This window comes from Akebia trifoliata, chromosome 6, assembly GCF_017979445.1.
Source record: "Akebia trifoliata isolate Shusen 1 chromosome 6, ASM1797944v1, whole genome shotgun sequence".
In the NCBI taxonomy this organism is placed as follows: domain Eukaryota; kingdom Viridiplantae; phylum Streptophyta; class Magnoliopsida; order Ranunculales; family Lardizabalaceae; genus Akebia; species Akebia trifoliata.
The window spans coordinates 8,388,810-8,408,692 of record NC_141380.1 but is presented as its reverse complement, the minus strand read 5'-3'; the positions used below and the strand labels follow the sequence as shown (position 1 = coordinate 8,408,692).

At 35.7% G+C, this 19,883-nt stretch overlaps 2 protein-coding genes and 2 non-coding genes across 9 annotated transcripts; all 4 read left to right on the top strand.

Moving 5' to 3' along the window:
• Positions 1-698: 698 nt before the first annotated feature.
• On the top strand, positions 699-6,163 carry LOC147400077 (DExH-box ATP-dependent RNA helicase DExH11-like). The gene is made up of 9 exons (XM_086446583.1): positions 699-765; positions 1,735-1,819; positions 2,012-2,360; positions 2,545-2,700; positions 2,792-2,902; positions 3,574-3,627; positions 4,060-4,306; positions 5,542-5,651; positions 5,872-6,163. Exons 1-8 carry the CDS (start codon positions 699-701, stop codon positions 5,571-5,573), a joined length of 1,101 nt encoding a protein of 366 aa, XP_086302709.1. The 3' UTR covers positions 5,574-5,651; positions 5,872-6,163.
• A 3,064-nt stretch (positions 6,164-9,227) lies between these two features.
• Positions 9,228-15,847, top strand: LOC147400074 (Pentatricopeptide repeat (PPR) superfamily protein). 6 transcript variants are annotated; one of them, XM_086445691.1, is made up of 5 exons: positions 9,228-9,404; positions 11,140-13,300; positions 13,543-13,591; positions 13,685-13,731; positions 15,227-15,847. In XM_086445691.1, exon 2 carries the CDS (start codon positions 11,251-11,253, stop codon positions 13,144-13,146), a length of 1,896 nt encoding a protein of 631 aa, XP_086301817.1. In that variant the 5' UTR covers positions 9,228-9,404; positions 11,140-11,250; the 3' UTR covers positions 13,147-13,300; positions 13,543-13,591; positions 13,685-13,731; positions 15,227-15,847. The 6 variants fall into 6 exon arrangements, with proteins under 6 accessions (XP_086301817.1, XP_086301815.1, XP_086301813.1 ...); XM_086445689.1 differs by having other exon boundaries at positions 13,485-13,591; XM_086445687.1 differs by having other exon boundaries at positions 15,184-15,846.
• On the top strand, positions 9,762-9,839 carry LOC147400076 (small nucleolar RNA Z195/SNORD33/SNORD32 family). Its single transcript, XR_015179566.1, has one exon. It is a non-coding gene; the product is annotated as a small nucleolar RNA Z195/SNORD33/SNORD32 family (small nucleolar RNA).
• LOC147400075 (small nucleolar RNA Z196/R39/R59 family) lies at positions 9,939-10,024 on the top strand. The gene has a single exon (XR_015179567.1). It is a non-coding gene; the product is annotated as a small nucleolar RNA Z196/R39/R59 family (small nucleolar RNA).
• Positions 15,848-19,883: the final 4,036 nt, after the last annotated feature.

Here is a 19,883-nt window from a genome sequence, read left to right as displayed (position 1 = left end):
AAGAGTGATGGGAGGCGATATTTCAAAAACCGCCGGAAATTTTATAGATTCAGAGATAATGGCCGATCGATTGGAGGCGTTTCCAACGGAAACGCCTCTAAAGAAGGAAGAACCTAGGGCTTGTGATTTTCTTCAATCATCGAGGTGTTTCCAACGGCCATTTAGTGAACCGCCATTAGAAACCCCAAATCGATGCTCCGCCATTACAGAGACGACGAATCGAGGCATTTTCAACATAGATTCTTCGCGGGTTCCAATTTGACGGTAAATTTTCGTTTCCTCTTCTCCTCTCTCACTATGTCCCACTCCCACTATTTATTTCTATCCCATTCTGTAATTCTCCAATTCTCTAATGATTTATCAAGGTTGAAGAAGAAGAAGAAGAAGAAAAATAAGAAGAAATTTCAAAACCCCAATCTGTCGATAGTTGGAATAGGTATTTTTTTTTCTCATTTTCTCTGTATCAATTGATTTTGTATGAATTTTTTTTAATCGTTAGGTACAACATTAATTCGAATTAATTTAATTTTTTTTTTCAGAAAATTTTATTTACAGTATTTGGTTGATCCGAGAGAACCAAATCTTCAAAATTTTCGTTGTATTATTCTCTCTAAATCATGTAAGTAGTCACCCCTCTTCTCAAGCCCTTTGTTGCTGTATTTTTCAAAAAAAATTTAAATATTTATTTTAATTTGTTTATGTTTGATGGTCAACTGAATAGTCCGGATTACTGTCATAGGGTTGCCTTTACGGAAGAAGCTTTCTGTAAAATTATCTTTGTCTATCAGAAAAAAAAAATGTAACTATTTGATAAAGAATGACCTACTATTATGAATGAGTTGATTCTGCAAGATTCATTCGATTTCATACCTATTGTAAATTAGATATTAAAGATATGCATGTTTACTAACCTAAACTCTTTTGTTGTGCTTATATTCTGTTATTTGATTCCTAGTCAGTTCTTCAAATAGATTAATTTAATGACTAAATCCATTCCACTGTTAACTTATATATAAACAAAATTTGCAGTTCCAAGTTCAGCACCATAGATACAGCTCTACATCCCATGAACTTAGCAGTCATGAGCTTAATTATTGGCTGACTTTTTGTGAGGATGATTTCCTCACCATAGAGATCATCCTCACAAAAAATCAGGTCATTCCAAAAATTTTAGCCCATGTAGGACAAAACACTTTGTCTAGAACTTTGTCCAAGGAACCCGACCCTATATATATATGGGTAGCGTTCAATGGCAAACTTTTTGGCAAAACATTTTTCAAAACATGAGTTAGAAGTTTTGGAATGGGTTGATTTTTGGTAAGGATGATCTCTACGGTAATGAGATCATCCTCACCAAAAATCAGCCCATTCCAAAACTTCTAACGCATGTTTACAAGCTGAAAAATCGTGGACCGTCCATTTTTTGTAAACTGTTTTTGATGGGGTTAGAAGTTTTGGAATGGGCTGATTTTTGGTGATGATGATCTCCTCACCGTAGAGATCATCCTCACCAAAAATCAGCCCATTCCAAAACCTCTAACTCATGTTTTGAAAAAAGTTTTGCCAAAAAGTTAGCCATTGAACGCCCCTATATATATATATATATATATATATATATATATATATATATATATATATATATATATATATATATATATATATATATATATATATATATGTTTTATTGTTTATTGAGTTTGCTGGTATATCAACTGGGGTGTTGATGTTTTATAGGTACCGAACACAGTAGAATTTGCCGACTAGATTGGTCGGACGAAGCAAAAGAAAATTCGTGTCACTGGGTAAGAAGCCATTTATGGTACCAAAAAGTCTTTTACCATCCTCAATAACAATGAAATCCTGTTAATTTTACTATATTCACAGTTTTATTTTTGCTAAGGTGCTGCTCATATTCCCCATTTGAAGAACTACAGTGGATGTTTTTTTTTTGACATTGTCATAATTTTTTTAAACTCATTTTTCCAGCATGTTGGTTTGTGTTGTTTGTCAGGACCACAAAAAGACCTGTTCCTCTGGAACATTGTCTATTCTATTCTGGAGAACTATACAAAGTATGCGAGAATGAAAATTTTCAGCCTCTAGGATTTAGAGCGGTTAAAGATGCTTACAAGAAGAAAAATCCAAGTACAGCTGGAAGTGGTTCTGGAACATATTCAGGATCTGCACAAGCTCGGCAAAATCCTAGTCGTGGTAAACAGCAGAAACATTCTGGACCCCAAACTGTAGGCAATTTTTCAGGGACAAATGGGGCGAACCAAAACAATTGGGGATCATGGAGATCAGAAGCTTCTTTGTGGCTGTTGCTTATAAACAAGCTTTCAAAGAAGTCCCTTTTACCTGTAAGGAAAGATCTTCTTGAGATGGATGTGTGCCATCCCTGTACTTTCTATTTCTTCCATGAATGATATTTTGTTTTTCTGAAATGCATGACTCATGCTGCGTACTGGAAATTACCACATCGATATATCGGTTATTTGTACGATGTGATAACTTACATAGTTCTGGCATGGCTTGTGACCCTAGGTGATTATTTTTTGCTTCTCAAAGAATCGTTGTGACAAATCAGCAGATAATTTGACTGGGACAGACCTTACAAGTAGGTCTGAGAAAAGTGATATTCGTGTATTCTGTGACAAAGCCTTTTCTCACCTGAAGGGTTCGGACAGGAACCTTCCACAGGTTTTCTAGTGCTCAGACTAGTTCACTTTTCTAGTCTTATTAATTTAATAAACTTCAGGAGACAGATACAGTATATGAATATTTGCTACAGGTTGTCAGAGTTCAAAACCTTCTACTTAGAGGGATTGGTGTGCACCATGCGGGACTGCTTCTAATTGTTAAAGAAGTAGTTGAGATGCTCTTTTACCGTGGTGTGATTAAGGTACTTCTCTATACAAATTGCATGCCATAGCTGACTGAAATTTTTTGGTTGCATGTGGATTCTTTTCTTTTCATTCACACTCTCTAATCCAGCAAACAATATATATGGGAAGATGTCTGAAACTCCCAATAGGATGGCCAAGAGGATGTTTCTGCAAAATGAAAGAACTTAAAACAGATTTACGGTTCCAAAATATTACAAAATGAACAGATTGCTGTTCTTCCTATAAAATTGAATTTTTGCATATTTACAAACACTCAAATTTGTAGGATATGGATATCATATAAAGCTAGCCGCTTATTGAGAGGTACCTACCTTGGTTAACCATAATACCAAAAATTGGTAGGCATTCTGAATGTCGACATTTATCACAGTTTGCTGCCTTACCCTTGCCCCATACACATCCCTTTGTATTTTGGTCAATTGGTCATATCCTTCTCGAATCTTGCCATTTCCTGAGATTTTACCTGATATGGACATTGTTTGTGCTATTTGGGGTCTCTACATTGAGCATCTCTGTTTATCTTTTACGAACAATTTCAATCTTACTGGTAATGCCCTGAAGAGTTTACATTTAAAGGTCCATTGATTTTGTTTTGGCATGCAGTTGAGTTGTTGTCATTGTTGGCAGGTTCTCAATTAATTATTATTTGCTTTTGTGCTTTATGTAGGTGTTATTTTCAACGGAGACATTTGCCATGGGGGTGAATGCCCCAGCCAGCACCGTAAATCTTTTCTTGTTTGACAGCATGGATATGTTAATATTTTCCTTGTATTACACTTCTACTTGCTTTTATTGTATATATTTTCTAACCTTACAAGTTCGCAGTGGTGGATAAAAAAATCTGCCACCATTGCCCCCCCAGCCCTCCCCAATTATTTTTTTCGACTCTTAGTTGCCCCCACAACTATTTTTTTTGCACTCTTAATTGTCCCTACAAAAAAATTTATACTCTTGGACAAGGGAAAAAATAGGAAATTGATAGACTGAACTAATTTTAAACCATGTGCAATGCTCTTCATTCTTATAATGCATTAATGTTCATCCTTACCCAAAAAAAAGTATCACATTTTTTTTAATATGTTACAACTTATTGTATTATAAGGAGAGATTGTATGACTTTAATCTCCATTCCTTTTTACCAATTTTCTTCCAGGTTGTCTTTGATTCTTTGAGGAAGTTTGATGGGAAAGAATTTAGACAATTACTCCCTGGAGAATACACTCAAATGGCTGGTCGTGCTGGCAGGCGGGGACTTGATAAGATTGGTACAGTAGTTGTCATGTGTCGTGATGAAATCTTAGGCGAGATTGATTTGAAACATGTCATGGTTGGTAGTGCAACGAAGCTTGAATCTCAATTTCGATTGACCTCTTCATCTCCTTCGTGTCGAAGAGTTGAAGGTACTTCAAAACTCAGTTATGTTTGCATAAAAGTTATGCTACCTGTAATTTTATTCTTAAAAATTGATGCATCTCCTACTGTCTAAAATTAGTTATCTAGTGTTTGTGTTGTGATTCATAATTATAAATCAAGTGGCATATTCTTGGCTTCTTCATTCTCTATATTGTACTTTGTGTACAAATGAGTTTCACTGTGGTTTCCTTGATTTTAGTAATTGTGATTGCTCCATGGTTACAAATGCATGTCTATGTAATCATCCTCTTTCAAGGGGTCCAAGGGCTCATGCATCAACTTTATTCAATGTCAATACAAGTTAGATCATTCAGGTTCAGTTGTAATCAAGTTCTTAAATGTCAGGCTGGATTTCTTACGGTTATGGTAGAAACTGATTTCATGATGGGTTCAATTTAACCACGTGGACCTCCTTTTCTTAACGTATCATCAAAAAGCTGACTGCGGACATATATTGATTTTACATTTATGCTTTTGACGAGTAATTGAGGAAGAAGGTTTTTTTTTCAATGTTTGTTGTAATCCATTTCTATAAATGACTTAGCATCAAATATCTATGTGCAATTTAACAATGATCTTGTAGTTCTTTCTTAGTAACTTAAATGTAGTCTACGATATAGATTTTTTATTTATTGTAAGACATGCAGTGTTATATCCATTTGTTCTATCAACTGTAGTCTATAGGGTCATGATCAAGGGTCTTAGTGTTGGTTGCTATGGGTCATATATATGTTGCCTTTTCTACATTCCAATATGAAATGGTTGTGCGAGAGAGATCCTTTATAATGATTTTGGAACTAATTTAAATATCTATTCCACTTTATCTGCTCATGGAACCCCCTTGGTTTTGATGCTGGACAGAGAGCAGTTTTGGATTAGAAAGAACATTAATGCATTTGACTCATTTTCTGTAGCTTGTGCAATGTTAGCCACTGAATGCAACATGTGGAACCTATAATTAAAAATTAGTTTCATAAGTTATCTCATATTTCTCCTAATTATGAACATGTCAGGCTTAGTGACCATTCTCTCATCTTGTGTTGGAAGTTAAGATTGTTAGTAATTGAAGCTGTAATCTTTTTGTCCATAGATGGATTTTTATGTCCTTGCACTTGCAATGAATTTTTTATAGGTGAAAAAGTTATTAATAAGAATGACACACTTTTGAAGCTGGATGATCAAGTTGGTTGAAATGCTTTCTGATAGATAATCGTCATTGCAGGTGGAGGACATGTTGAAGAGAAGCTTTGCTGAATTCCATGCTCAAAAGAAACTTCCAGAACAACAACAAAAACTCATGCTAAAGCTTGCTCAACCTACAGTAACTATTGAGTGAGTTTCTCAAATTTTCCCCAATTAGATTTATAATTCTTCATTTTATAATTAGTAATTCAATTTTATTGTATCAAACTATTGTCGGTGATTCTCTTTCCTCAAATGCCTCCTTGTTGATTGAGGTGCTTGGTTAGAGCCTAGACATTTATTAATCATCCTTGATCTTCACCTCGACATCCCCATTGTCTCATGTTCGACCTTTGTTTTGAAATTGCAGCAGCCATTGGGGTTCTCAAAGCTGGACATTTAAGGATTATAAGGCTCTGTCGCTGTGTTTACCAGGTGGTTCAAGCTTCGAGCAGTTAAGAGAGTAGCTCCGCCAACTTCTTCTTGTTGCACTTATAATTAAATCTACAAGGTGACCAGCAATTTGTTTTTTTTTTTTTCCTTAAAAAAAATTAAATTACCATTACCATTTTTTTTTTATAACTATAGGTAGTGTATTAATGAATTTTCATTGAGTACTCTTTAATGCATGAACAATCCACTTAACTTAAAATGCAGCTAAGGTAGAAAATATGGACTAGAAGAGATGATATTCATATACAAATTATTAGGTTTTAAAATACTATTGATCAATGTTTGAGTTACTTATTTTGTTTATAATTCATAGAGTTGCCTTTTTTTTATAGTGAAAATATTCGTGAATACGTACTTTATTTTTTAATTTCGCAAATGCATGTTTGGTAGATTGTAGTTTATGTGGTGAAGACCTCCACACAGCACATTTACAGGTTTTGGCATCGTTTTATAAACATGTGATAAGTGAAATGTGGGGTGTTAATAGTAGCTCTTTTTAAAAAATATAATTGCAGATTTTATTTTGGAATAAATATTTTATTAAATTTTTATTACAACATTAGAGGCGGTTTTGAACTGCCTCTAATGTTGTTTTTTTTTAAACTAAATTTATTATTAAGGGCGGTTTTTAAACTGCCTCCAAAGTATAAGAACCGCCCTTAAATCATTATCTTTAGAGGAGGTTTTAAAATTGCCCTTAATTCATTATTATTAGAGGCGGTTTTCAAATAGCCTCTAAAATATAATAACCACCCTTAAATCATATTCTTTAGAGGCGGTTTTCAAACTGCCATTAAATTATTATTATTGGAGGCGGTTTTCAAATAGCCTCTAAAATATAATAACCACCCTTAAATCATATTCTTTAGAGGCGGTTTTAAAATCGCCATTAAATCATATTCTTTAAAGACAGTTTTCCAATAGCCTCTAAAATATTAAAAAACGCCCTTAAATTAGTATTTAGAGGCGGTTTTAAAACCGCCCTTAGTCGGCCACTAAAAGGAATCAGCGACGCCACTATAGTGGGCGGTTTAACAAAACCGCCCTTAAATATATTGGAGGCAGTTTGTTCAAAATTGGTGGCGGTTTAAAACCGCCTCTAAAAAACTCATATTTTGTAGTGACATCATTTGTTATTATTGATTTGCAAGTTGTCAATTTCATTCAACATTGCACACTCATAAATTAATGTCTAGATACCACTTGTCACAAACCTAACCTAAAGGGTATCAATAATGTGACAATTGAGTTAGCATTCCCTAATAAATCCCAATAGTTAATGTCAAAAACTCAACTCCCAAGGCACTTACTTTCATAATTGAATATATATTAATTAACTCTAGGGTGTTCCTAGCATGTCCTTTGTTATTATTGGCTTGCAAGTTATCAATTTCATTCAATATTGCACGTCTAGATATCACTTGTCTCGAGCCTAACTTCTTAGGCTATGAATAATGGGAGTTAACCTTTCCTAATAATTCCCAAGAGTTAATGTCAAAGTTTCAACTCCTAAGGCACTTACCTCGATTATTAAATACATATTGAAGTTTTGGAACAATAATTTGCATTGCATACAATTCTAAGATATAATTATGGATGAGCACCTCTCCAGAGCTTCACTCCCCCTTTTACGTGAACTTGGGAATTGAAACAAATGATTTACATCTAACGAACCAATAAAAATTCAACAATAATGAAATTCCTAAGAAAATTATTACAAGCTTTACACTTCTTGAATATATCCATGGACCTTCTAAAGTTCCCTTTTTACGTGAACTTGGGAATTGAAACAAATGATTTACATCTAACGAACCAATAAAAATTCAACAATAATGAAATTCCTAAGAAAATTATTACAAGCTTGACACTTCTTGAATATATCCATGGACCTTCTAAAGTTCTTCTAGACATATGGACTTTTAATAAATATTATGCCCGACTTTATATAGAAACTGTGATATATGCAATTTCCTCTACTAGACTTCTCCATGTGTTAGTACATTATATAGATTTTAGGATTTCTTTACATGCCTCCATCTTTCTCTAAGATTTGGTGAAAAGAGGAAAAAAAAAAATCATAGATTACAGTGTAGGATTGTAGCAATCTCTATTTTTGTATGAATTGATAATATTTTCATAGGTATTTATTACTCATTACATAAATTTTAGCGCATAAAGAAGATGTCGTCTAACTTAGCTGGTTAAGTAAGTGAATGTTGATATTATAGACCTTGGTTCAAAACCCACTCTCACTTAATCTAGTTATCTCATTAAAATACGCTTTCGGTGACAAAAAATAATAATATGAAGGGTGTTTTTTAATTTATTTACGTTCGCAAGATCTACCAAGCTTGCTTGAATAGTTAAATGTGAAAAACTCCATATTTGGGCCATTCTATCTCTACTAAGATTGGGTGCATAATTGCTACTCATGGTGGTTCTCCAACGCTACATCTGCCATGGTTGGATGCATAGTTGCTGCTCATGGTGGTTCTCCAAGGTGTGGGTTTCTCTCTCAATCTCTCTTTGTCCCTCTAACCTATATTACCTCCCCAATTTCTTTTTAAAAAATTGGTTTTCTCTATTAGGAAATTAGGATCGGTTCGGTTTCGGATTGAGAGGAACATTAATCGGATCAACTTTGGTTTAAAAACTACATGATTGGATCGAATCGAATCAGATTTGGATCATAGGACACGCATTTCTGATTGGTAGTGGTTTGATACCAATCCGGTACCAAACCGATCCATTGCTAGCCCTAAATGAGAAGCATCTATGGTTCTGTGCACACAAATGTCCCAAAAGATATCAATTTCAATGTTACTCCAGCACGACTCATTTATATAATATGATATAATATAGAGTCGTGCTGGAGTAACCTCAAGATTGACCTCATTTTACACTTTTCTAATGTAGAGGTGAGCACAAGATCATAAATGCTTTTCACTCGTATCTCGATGAAAAAGCATTTGTGATTCCCATATTCTTTTACATGGGAAAAGTGTGAAATAAGATCAATCTTGAGGTGACTTCACCATTATTCTATGATAAAAGTTATTGACATGGATCATGGCCATTGGACGGGTCTTAGCACAAAGCCCGGACCTTAACAAGAAGTCGACCTAGCCCGACTTGATAACTAAACGGGCCCAATTACGCTACCCTAATCCGGCCCATTCCTGGCCAAACTCCGCCCATGGACAGTTCTAGCCCCGGTGATCGGCCCTGAGCGCTGTCTTCCGCAGCGGACTTTAGTCAAATCACCCAAAACCCTAAAATATTAACCTTCAGAAACCTTATACGAGAACGAAGAAGAGTGCCCAATGAAACACCTTCTGCAAGTTGCATTCTCGTTGAGTTTCGGTCGAAAACCCTTGAAATCGTCACAGAGGCGTCGTGATATAAATCTACAACTCTCCTGGCTGAAGGAAGCAAGGGAAAATGTTAAAGGTTGGAGGGTGTTTTTTAATTTATTTATGTTCGATAGTGTAGAATTTGTAGACTTTTTCGACTTTTATGGGAGAAATCTGAGTAAATCGAAGCTAAAGCACCTGTTTTCGATCGAATGTTGTCTTCTGGTTCTCCATCTTGCCTTCTTTTGTTTTTTGGTTTGAATCGATTGAGTTTGGTTTTTCAGATTAAAAAACGTTAGATAGTCGTTATAGCATCTCCTGCTGCGAAACATTGATCGAAATCCAGATTTGATTCCATCTATTTCATGATTTTTTAAATTAAAAAAAAATGAAGTTTTTTTACCAATTTTTTTATTGTTCTGTTCTGTCAAATCTTCAGAATCTGAAAGACTCAAGGTGAAATGATGAAATACATCCATCTATTCTGTAAAGAAATGATGAATATTTAACATGCACTACCATCTGATCTCGCTTGCATTCAGAATCTGATTTATTTCTTCTTTTTTTCAAATCTTATTCTCTGATAAAACGTTCTTGATCTTAAAGAAACATTTTTTTTTTAACTTCTTTGTGCAATCGATGATGAACATTGTTAAGTTGTTCTGATATACTAGTGATGATCATCTCAATTATCACCATCTTTCGGCTGAGATTGCACATTTACATTGGTGTTCAACTGTTTAGGGCTAGAAAAAAGATTTTTTTTTAAGTGCCAGAAATTGGGTATCTATTTTGATTACCATTTTAGGGTTAAAAAAATATATCTTTTTTGCTCTTTTTTTCTAAGACTTATTACTAGATTGATTGTTGAGCAATGCCTAAGGTATCTGATGCCTTGACTCTTAGAAATCCATAGCTGGGCATCTCGTTTAAAGGGCAGAAAGTTAAAAATAAACAGGTCTTGCGACACAGGTTGCTCCAATTCTGACAAGCTTCCTGTTACTTTATACCTGCTTACACACTAATAGGGCTGTCAACCGATGCTTAATGGTTCGGATAAAACAATATCTGAATCCGAATCAGAAATTTTTGTCTGATATCCGAATTCAAATTCGAATCAGATGGATGTTCTAAAATTCTATCCGAATTTGAATCTGATTAGAATTCGAATAATTTATATATTAAAAAAAGCATAATTTTTCCTTATTCAATTGATCTTTTATTATTTAAAAAACTTATTATATATATACTATGTATATAATAAATAAATCAAATAAACTAATATATATATATTATATATTATATATTATTTCGAATTGGATATTATTGGATTTGAAATGTTAATATCTGAATCCGTATTCGATAAGGATTCGAATATATAAAACCATCCGAATTCGAAACCGATATCCAAAAATTTTGGATAATATTCGATTTTTTGAATTCGAATTTTCGACTATCCATTGACACCCCTACAAACTAAACCTCTAAAATTTAGAGAGATTCTATTTGCACACCAAAATTTACTGATAAAACACCGATACTTTTGAAATTATGAGGATGTTTATATGTAGATTGGTGTGTTATAGTTGGTGTTTTGATAGAAGTTTTCTTTTTTTCTTTTCTTAATTTTGATATCAAATTGTTTTTTTTAAACTTATTTTAGCAAATAAATATATTGAAGTATCTAACATTTATAGAATTATAAACGATCTAATTTATTCAAATCATCCATTTTATTTCATTTTGTGAGAATTGTGACCTTTGTTATTCAATTGGACTCTACTTTGTTTCATATTTCATCTCTGTTATACTGATTTTGTATAATTTCTCAGATTCCAGAATTATGAAACATTGAGAACATTATGATCTGTTTTTGACACCCCAGTCTTATACACATCTTTGGTGCGAGATGGTCATCCTCAGCACCTCAACGAAACAATGACATGATCAAACTGTCGATTATTTCTTCTACAAAAAGACTAAAATTTGAATCCACCACACAAAGCAGTAACAACTCATGGAACACCCGCCTAAGAGATCTAGCCAAAGATGGCCTCTTCAAGGAAGCTCTACAACTTTACCAACAAATGCTTCGCTTTGGCCACTCCCCCAATGCCTTCACATTCCCATTCGTTTTGAAGTCTTGCGCCTCACTCTCTCTACCAATTTCAGGTTCACAGCTCCACTGCCACGTCATCAAGACTGGTTGTGAACCCGAACCCTTTGTCCTTACCTCTTTAATCTCGTTCTATAGTAAATGCTCTTTGATTGGAAACGCTCGCCAACTGTTTGAACAAAATCCCCAATCAAGAAAACTAACTGTTTGTTATAATGCTCTACTTGCTGGGTGTACTCTCAATTCTCAATCATACGATGCCATGTCTTTGTTCCATCAGATGTGGCATGATGGGATTCCCTTCAACGCGATCACAATGCTTGGGGTGATCCCGGCGTGCACCATCCCGGTGCACGTTAGCTTCGGTATGTCTCTTCATGCCTGCAATGTCAAGTATGGGTTAGACACTGACCCATCTGTTGGAAATTGCCTACTCACTATGTATGTCAGATGTGGGTCAATCGATCTTGCTAGGAAGTTGTTTGATGATATGCACCAAAAGGGGTTGATCTCTTGGAATGCGATGATCTCTGGGTACGCGCAAAATGGGCTCGCGACACATGTATTGGATCTTTATCGTAAGATGGAATCATCCGGGGTCGAACCTGACCCAGTAACATTAGTTAGCGTTCTCTCCTCCTGTGCCCATCTTGGGGCCCATAGCGTTGGTCGTGACATTGATTGGCGTATAACACGTAGCAATTTTGGTATGAATTACTTCCTAACGAACGCTTTGATAAACATGTATGCTCGGTGTGGAAATTTGGTTCGTGCTTGTGCACTCTTCGATGAGATGCGTGAGAAGACCATAGTTTCATGGACAGCTATCATTGTTGGGTATGGAATGCATGGGCATGGGGAGATTGCAGTGCAGCTCTTCGATGAGATGAGACGGACGGGAATTCGACCCGATGGAGCTGCATTTGTTAGTGTGTTGTCTGCTTGCAGCCACGCAGGGTTGACGAACAATGGCCTTGAGTACTTCTATGAAATGGAGAGGAATTATGGGATATGTCCGGGGCCGGAACATTATGCATGTGTGGTGGATCTTCTTGGTCGAGCTGGTCGGCTTGAGGAAGCGAAGGAACTAATTGAATCGATGCCCATGGAATCTGATGGTGCGGTCTGGGGAGCACTTTTGGGTGCTTGTAAGATTCATGGTGATGTCAAGCTAGCAGAATTGGCTTTCGAGCGAGTAGTTGAGCTCGACCCAACAAATGTCGGGTACTTTGTGTTGCTATCGAACATATACTCTGATGTAGACGACTTGGAGGGGGTAGCAAGAATCCGCGTGATGATGAGAACTCGAAAATTGAGGAAGGAACCTGGGTTTAGCTATGTTGAGTACAAGGGTAAGGTCCATCTGTTCATGGCGGGTGATAGAACTCATGTTCAGGTTGATGAGATACATAGGATGTTGGATGGGTTGGAGGATTTAGTTAAGGACATTGATGGGTATAAGAATAATGATAATGAGAGAAGAAATGGAGAGATCGTACCAAGGACAGGGGTACATAGTGAGAAGCTAGCAATTGCATTTGGGTTCCTAAACACTAGGGCAGGGGAGGAGATTGTGGTGATCAAGAACTTGAGGGTTTGTGGAGATTGTCACTTATTTATGAAGTTGGTTAGCAAGATTGTTGATCGCAAAATCATCGTTAGGGATGCAAGTCGTTTCCACCATTTTAAGGATGGGATCTGTTCTTGCAATGAGTACTGGTGAGGGATCACCAACTTCAGTGGAACTGTGGAAGGTGGTGGTGTCACTACTACACGTTGATTTTTAGGTGCATACCCCTGATCCAAGCAGATATTGGATTGCACATTCTTATGAGGAACGCTTTAAGAGTGGTCTGGAACCTGAAAATGTTGATAAGGTCTGTTTTTCCTGTTAAGTAGCTCGTTTTATACTTTTTGAATATGAATTGTTGCTGAATGTAGGGAGTGTGGTTTGGTTGAAAGGCCTGGGCTATTGTGTCATTTTTTTTTTTACCGTTGCATGATTGTACTGGTTGGTTTTGTGTTTCCTATATGTTTGATGTTTGTTTTTTGCTTTCTTAGTTAAGGGAGCACCCTTGATGGGTTAGCAACAAATTACTGACAAATGAATAGTGATCAGGAGTTCTTGAGTCTGGTTTAAAGATCATTGCAGTCCATTCAAAGATGAGGTGACTCCTAAACTATTTGGATTATGTTTTCCTTTAGCAATTCTATATGTGAATGAATCGTCAAATCTCACTTAGGTGAGCCAAAATGTGTAGGTCCTCCCTGATGCTCTTGAAGAGCTTGTTTGCGAACTTGCTTGGCGGTATGTCTTTTAGTTTTTTGTTCTTTATTGCAAGCCTGGTCATCTCAACTGCCTTTTGTACATATTTCTTTTTTTAGTTCGCATAGCAGTTGGTTTATTAGTTCCTATTTGAATTTTTAAATTAAAGCATCCATGAAATCATCAGATTGCCCTCCTTTTAAAACTGATACATTCTTTATTTGGGGTTTTGGAGGGAATAACATTAGTTCATTACTCAAGGACGAATTTTTTCTCTTACATTGAATTGTGGTTATTCTGAATGACATTCTCTAGTTATTCTTTTACTTTCATCTTTCAAAGTTCAGAACAAATTGCCAAGCGAATGGGTCAATGGATGATGATGACATGACCCCATGGTTATTGAATATCAATGACCCACACCCAAAACTACCATATGGCACTCTTTCGGGCCCACTGACCCATGAAATTTGATTGTGTAACTTGAAATGAATGTTTATGCAACTTTTGCATAGCTTTAGCAAAAAATATCTTGTTTGTCTCAATTTTAAAATAGACCTCATTTCAGAATTTAGAAGTAGCTTAATTTATATAATTGTTTCTAAGTGATGATTTAGATAGGAAAGAAAAACATAAAAACATTTTATTGTTAATGATCCTTAATATAGATAGGAAAGAGAAACACCTAAACCAATCTAAACTGATTGAATTATGCACTTAACAGGGCAATTTGAAACATGGATTGCGTTGGTCTACGTTGGATTCACGTGGGAGGAGTCAAGTTTTAAAATTATAAGAGTACTAGAATCTTACGAGAAATATGGTCCTTAGGATTTGCACCCATAGATTCAACTTTGTGGATATAGAGACACCAAACTTGGAACTTTAGCTCACAACTCTAATAGTATTTATGCAAACCACTTGTTTGGGCACACTTTAATATAGATGTTAAAAGGCTTGGGAGTTGATGATATGTTGAAGGAGAAACAAAGTAGTGACTGCCAACTTTTGAATAGTAAAATTCAGTTAGAGCATGATCACATTGTCTATAAAATATACCAATTACTCAACTCCTTGGTTCAATATAACTAAAAAATGAGGAAGTTCTTGAATTTAATAATTGAAAGAAAAATGAGTTTCTTCTCTTCTCACGACAACCACACCATAGCAGCAAAGCAATCAAATCTCTCTTCTTCTTTCTTTGTTCTTCTATATTTCTACTTGATCTTGATCTTATATCACTTTAATGGGAGATATTGGGTTTTTTTATGGCCTTTTATTTGTGGTATTTTGGTAGTCAGCAAAAGTAACAATCATCCTAAATGGGCACATAATGTCTAATAAAACATTGAAAGTGATGCCCAATCAAGGGTGCAGTCATCATATGTAAATTCATGAAACACCACTCGAAATGTAATAGTTACTTCTCTAAAATAGAGGTTTGGTGATTTGACAACTACTGGTCTTTTGAACTTATGGTCACAATTCTTACAGGTCGACTGTTATTTTGGTTTCATGTTGATTTTGTTAATTGTAGACCTTCACTTAATGTGATTGAGGGATCTATAACAAAAAAGTAGTAGGGGACACTACTCTTGTCCGTGATGGTGAAAAGCAGAGTAAAGAAGGGGACGGCATTTTCACAAATAACTCTAGCTTGATATGAAGTCGAACATTCAGGTTGGGAGAGCCAAAGTCGTTCAAAGCACTTTTCATTAAGAAAGAATTAGAGAATCTAGAGAAATGGAGATTTTATTTTAAAAGATCATTGGCTTTAAATTTACTTATTGGCCTGTTATCGTAAAAGATCATTGTGGAGAATGATTTGTTAAAGAATGAGATGTTTCTTCTGAGAATGTTGAATATCATTCTTTTAGGTCTATCATGGATGCAGGTAGATAAAAACAGCACGATGAGAAGTAAATGAAAAACAAAAAGCAACTTCAGACAATGGTTCTGAAAAAGCTGATGTCTAAAATATTTTAAAAAACTACATTAAAAAAGGATTAAGAACTGTCTGTGGCACGTTTTGGTTGGACTTTAAAAGTCCCAATGTGTTAATCCAATTAAAAATTCTGCTTAGACGTAGACACCCTTTGTTTCTATTGGAACAGAACACCGAAACATTGTACCAGATCATGACTAAAAAAAAGTGGACCATTTTATGGCTCTAATAATCTTTAGACATCGGTTATGTACCAACCGATGTCTAACGTCTTTTGAAAACTAGCTATCCATACTAAAAAAGGATTGAGAACTATGTTATGTGGCACGTTCTGGTTGGACTTTAAAAGTCTCAATGTGTTAATCTCCAATACAAAAATGCCACATAGACACCCTTTGTTGCTATAGGAACTGAACACCGGAACACTTTACCAGATCGTGACTCTAAAAAAATATATATGAAAATTCATTTTTTATCTGCAATTCTTCATATTTATATCTCGATGTTAATTAACTAGCATAAAACTGAACTCATCATTCGAGATACTATGATGTTTTCTTCTCTACTCATCCAACATTGTTTATCTTCACAATATCATTGAATAATTTAGTTAATTGGGACTGTCGTAGCAAACATCACCAAACGTAGTAAAGATTATATATTTTCAAATTCACAATCAGAATTCATGATATAGTGTTTTCACATTTGAATCAATTTACACAAACAAAACATAGGACATGAAACTAATGCTAACTATAAACTTCAAATGGATATATAGTTGAAGATGACCCCAATGCCAAGATTTTAAGAACCTTCCCTGCTGTAACTTCAATGGAGGTGTTCTGCTATCCCTTAGATCCATCAGTCCAATCCTGTCAACTGGGCAAGACATTCTCGAGATGGCAGCAAACAAAAACAAGATCAAGAATCTAAATCATTTTCTCAAGCATCAAACATATAGATGGATAGATAGCTTGACATGGCACACACAACAATGGGCCAAAATACATAGTCGTTGGGACAAAAAATTATTATTGGTTTGAAACTTAAATGCAGAAATTGAAGTTTTTCTCTTGTAAAAATACAACTAAAAATATTTATATATACAAATATTAAAGCAAAAGTGAAGCAATACATGTTCTTGTATTGTAGCTAATGTGTAAGTAGTGGTAAAGTAACATGAAGCTTATCAGAACTGGAGCAACCTGTGTCGCAATGCCTGTTTATTTATCATTTCTGCCCTATGAGCGAGATACCAAACCATGAAAATATAGACAAAGCACCAGATACCCCAGGCGAGGCCAACACAAAAATAAATTTAAGCCGTAAAAGAGAAGGAAAAAAAGTAAACATAGCATAATGCCACACATCAGCCAAAAGATGGTTATAATTAGAGATGCTAATCACAACTAATTCAGCATCAGTTGGCACTTTTCATCATCAATCGAACACAAACCAAATCGAAAGTATACCGAAAATTCATCAAATCTCTTATGAAAGGAGAGCAACATTAGATATTTTACTGGCAGAAAAAAAAAAAAAAAAAACCTGAATTATTGCAAAGAGACCAAAATTTGAATCCACCACGTAAAGCAGCAACAACTCATGGAACACCTGCATAAGAGAACTAGCCAAAGATGGCCTCTTCAAGGAAGCTCTACAACTTTACTAAGAAATGTTTTGCTTTGGCCACTCCCCCAACACCTTCACCTTCCCATTCGTTCTAAAGTCTTGCGCCTCACTTTACCAATTTCAGGTTCACAGTTCCACTGCCACGTCATCAAGATTGGTTGCGAACCTGAACCGTTTGTCATCATCTCTTTAATCTCATTCTATTGTAAATGCGCTCTGATTGGAAACGCTAGCCAACTGTTTAAACAAAGTCCCCAATCAAGAAAACTAACTGTTTGTTATAATGCTCTACTTGCAGGGTGTACTATCAATTCTCAATCATCATATGCCATGTCTCTGTTCCATCAGATGTGGCGTGATGGGATTCCCTTCAGCGCGATCATGATGCTTGGGGGTGATCCTGGCATGTATTGTCCCGGTGCACGTTAGCTTCGGTATGTCTCTTCATGCCTCCAAGGTCAAGTATGGGTTAGAAACTGACCCATTTATTGGAAATTGCCTACTCACTATGTATGTCAGATGTGGGTCAATCGATGTTGCTAGGAAGATGTTGATGAAATGCTCCAAAAGAAGTTGATCTCATGGAACGCGATGATCTCTACCCATGTATTGGATCTTTATTGTAATATGGAATCATTGGGGGTCGAACCTGACTCGATAACGTTAGTTAGTGTTCTCTCCTCATGTGCCCATCTTGGGGCCCATAGCGTTGGCCATGACATTGATCGGTGTATAACACAAAAATCAGTGAGTCAACTTAATGACCATGTTTTAGAAAACGAATTTTGCATTTAAGATGCCACATGCACAACAAATCAACGAGTTAACTCGAGTACCAATTTTGTGAAATCAAATTTTCCATTTTACATTCCATGTGCACAAATTCAATGATTTGTGTAATACGCTGAACAATGTCATGACCAATGCTATGGGCCGCAAGATGGGCACATGAGGAGAGAATGCTGACTAACGTTATTGGGTTAGGTTCGACCCTCGATGATTCCATCTTACGATAAAGATCCAATACATGGGTAGCAAGCCCATTTTGCACATATCCAGAAATCATCGCGTTCCATGAGATCAACCCCTTTTGGTGCTTTTCGTCAGCATTTTCCTAGCAAAATCGATTGACCCACATCTAACATACATAGTGAGTAAGCAATTTCTAACAGATGGGTCAGTGTCTAACCCATACTTGACATTGCAGGCATGAAGAGACATATTGAAGCTAACGTGAACCGAGACGGTACACATGGGGATCACCCCAAGCATCATGATCACTTTTAAGGGAATCCCATCATGCCATATCTGATGGAATAAATACATGGCATCGTATGGTTGAGAATTGAGAGTACACCCAGCAAGTAGAGCATTATAACAAACAATTAGTTTTCTTGATTGGGGATTTTGTTCAAACAGTTGGTGAGTATTACCAATCAGAGAGCATTTACAATAGAATGAGATTAAAGAGGTGAGGACAAAGGGTTCGAGTTCGTAACTAGCCTTAATGACATGGCAGTTTGAGCTGTGAACTTGAAATTGGTAGAGAGAGTGAGACATAAGACTTTAGAACGAATGGGAAGGTGAATAGTAGAACTTCCTTGAAGAGGCCATGTTTGGCTAGCTCCATTAGGTAGGTGTTCCTTGAAATGGTGTTTTGTGTGGTGGATTCAAATTTTAGTCTTTTTGTTGTAAAAATAACCGACTGTTTGATCATGTCATTGTTTCGTTGATGTGCTGAGGATGACCTCCAGATGTAGAAGACGCCCATTACTAAATGGGTCAATGAGTCGGATCCAATTTGGGTATTCACATGCCCCCAAAGGTATGACTTATAACTATATAATAAAACAAGAGTTGTGTGTGATACAAACGTCCAATTAACTATAGTATTATGGGAGACAAATCCAACTAGGACAAATCTCCCATCATTGACAAATTTGTGAGTTAAATATCCCATCAAGCTATAATGTTATGGGACCTATTTTATTTCAATTACTATTCATTTTCTCTCGTTTTACTATATTTTCAAATTAAGTTGAATTCACGCATAAGCTTCAGATTGCCTGAACCCACACTTAATATGATTATGACTTAAATATATTTTTTCCTTTCTTGTACATACGTGGGCTTCGAAATTTTTTGAAGGTTTGAACTCATCTACTTAGGTTTTGAAGTAGTCATCATTCAATTAAGGTGGAATGGACACCATAAAATAAGTATTAAAATTCTTTTAGGCATGACTCATATCCAAATAGATAAGTAAAGGTCTATCTAAAGTTCTAGGTAAGGGAGTTCGATTGAGGGACAAAGAAGGCACCTTGTCCCTCCTATCAAGTGATGGTTACCAAAGAAGCCATAAATGAAGTAGAAAAGTTATTTTTTTTCTCAATATTTTTTAAGATAGAGGGGATTATACAGAAGTTAAAAGTCCAACGGATTATAATTCAGCCTACAAAAATTCAAAAAAGATGTAATGAGTAAGCCATATACAAAAGTATAGGCTTGCTGATTTTTTTTTGTAAGCTAGAGGATTTTGTATGAATCACCATGGATTTCATCCCATTTGCCTCTAAGCTATTTAAAACACTCATGTACCCTTAGGAGGGTTTATTTT

Coding starts and splice junctions, on each gene's coding strand:
- LOC147400074 (XM_086445691.1), top strand. CDS start 11,251: ATGATCAAACTGTCGATTATTTCTTCTACAAAAAGACTAAAATTTGAA.
- LOC147400077 (XM_086446583.1), top strand. CDS start 699: ATGTTTGATGGTCAACTGAATAGTCCGGATTACTGTCATAGGGTTGCC. Junction 2,361..2,544: donor CAAAGAAGTCCCTTTTACCT/GTAAGGAAAGAT, acceptor TTGTGACCCTAG/GTGATTATTTTTTGCTTCTC. Junction 4,307..5,541: donor TTCGTGTCGAAGAGTTGAAG/GTACTTCAAAAC, acceptor TCGTCATTGCAG/GTGGAGGACATGTTGAAGAG.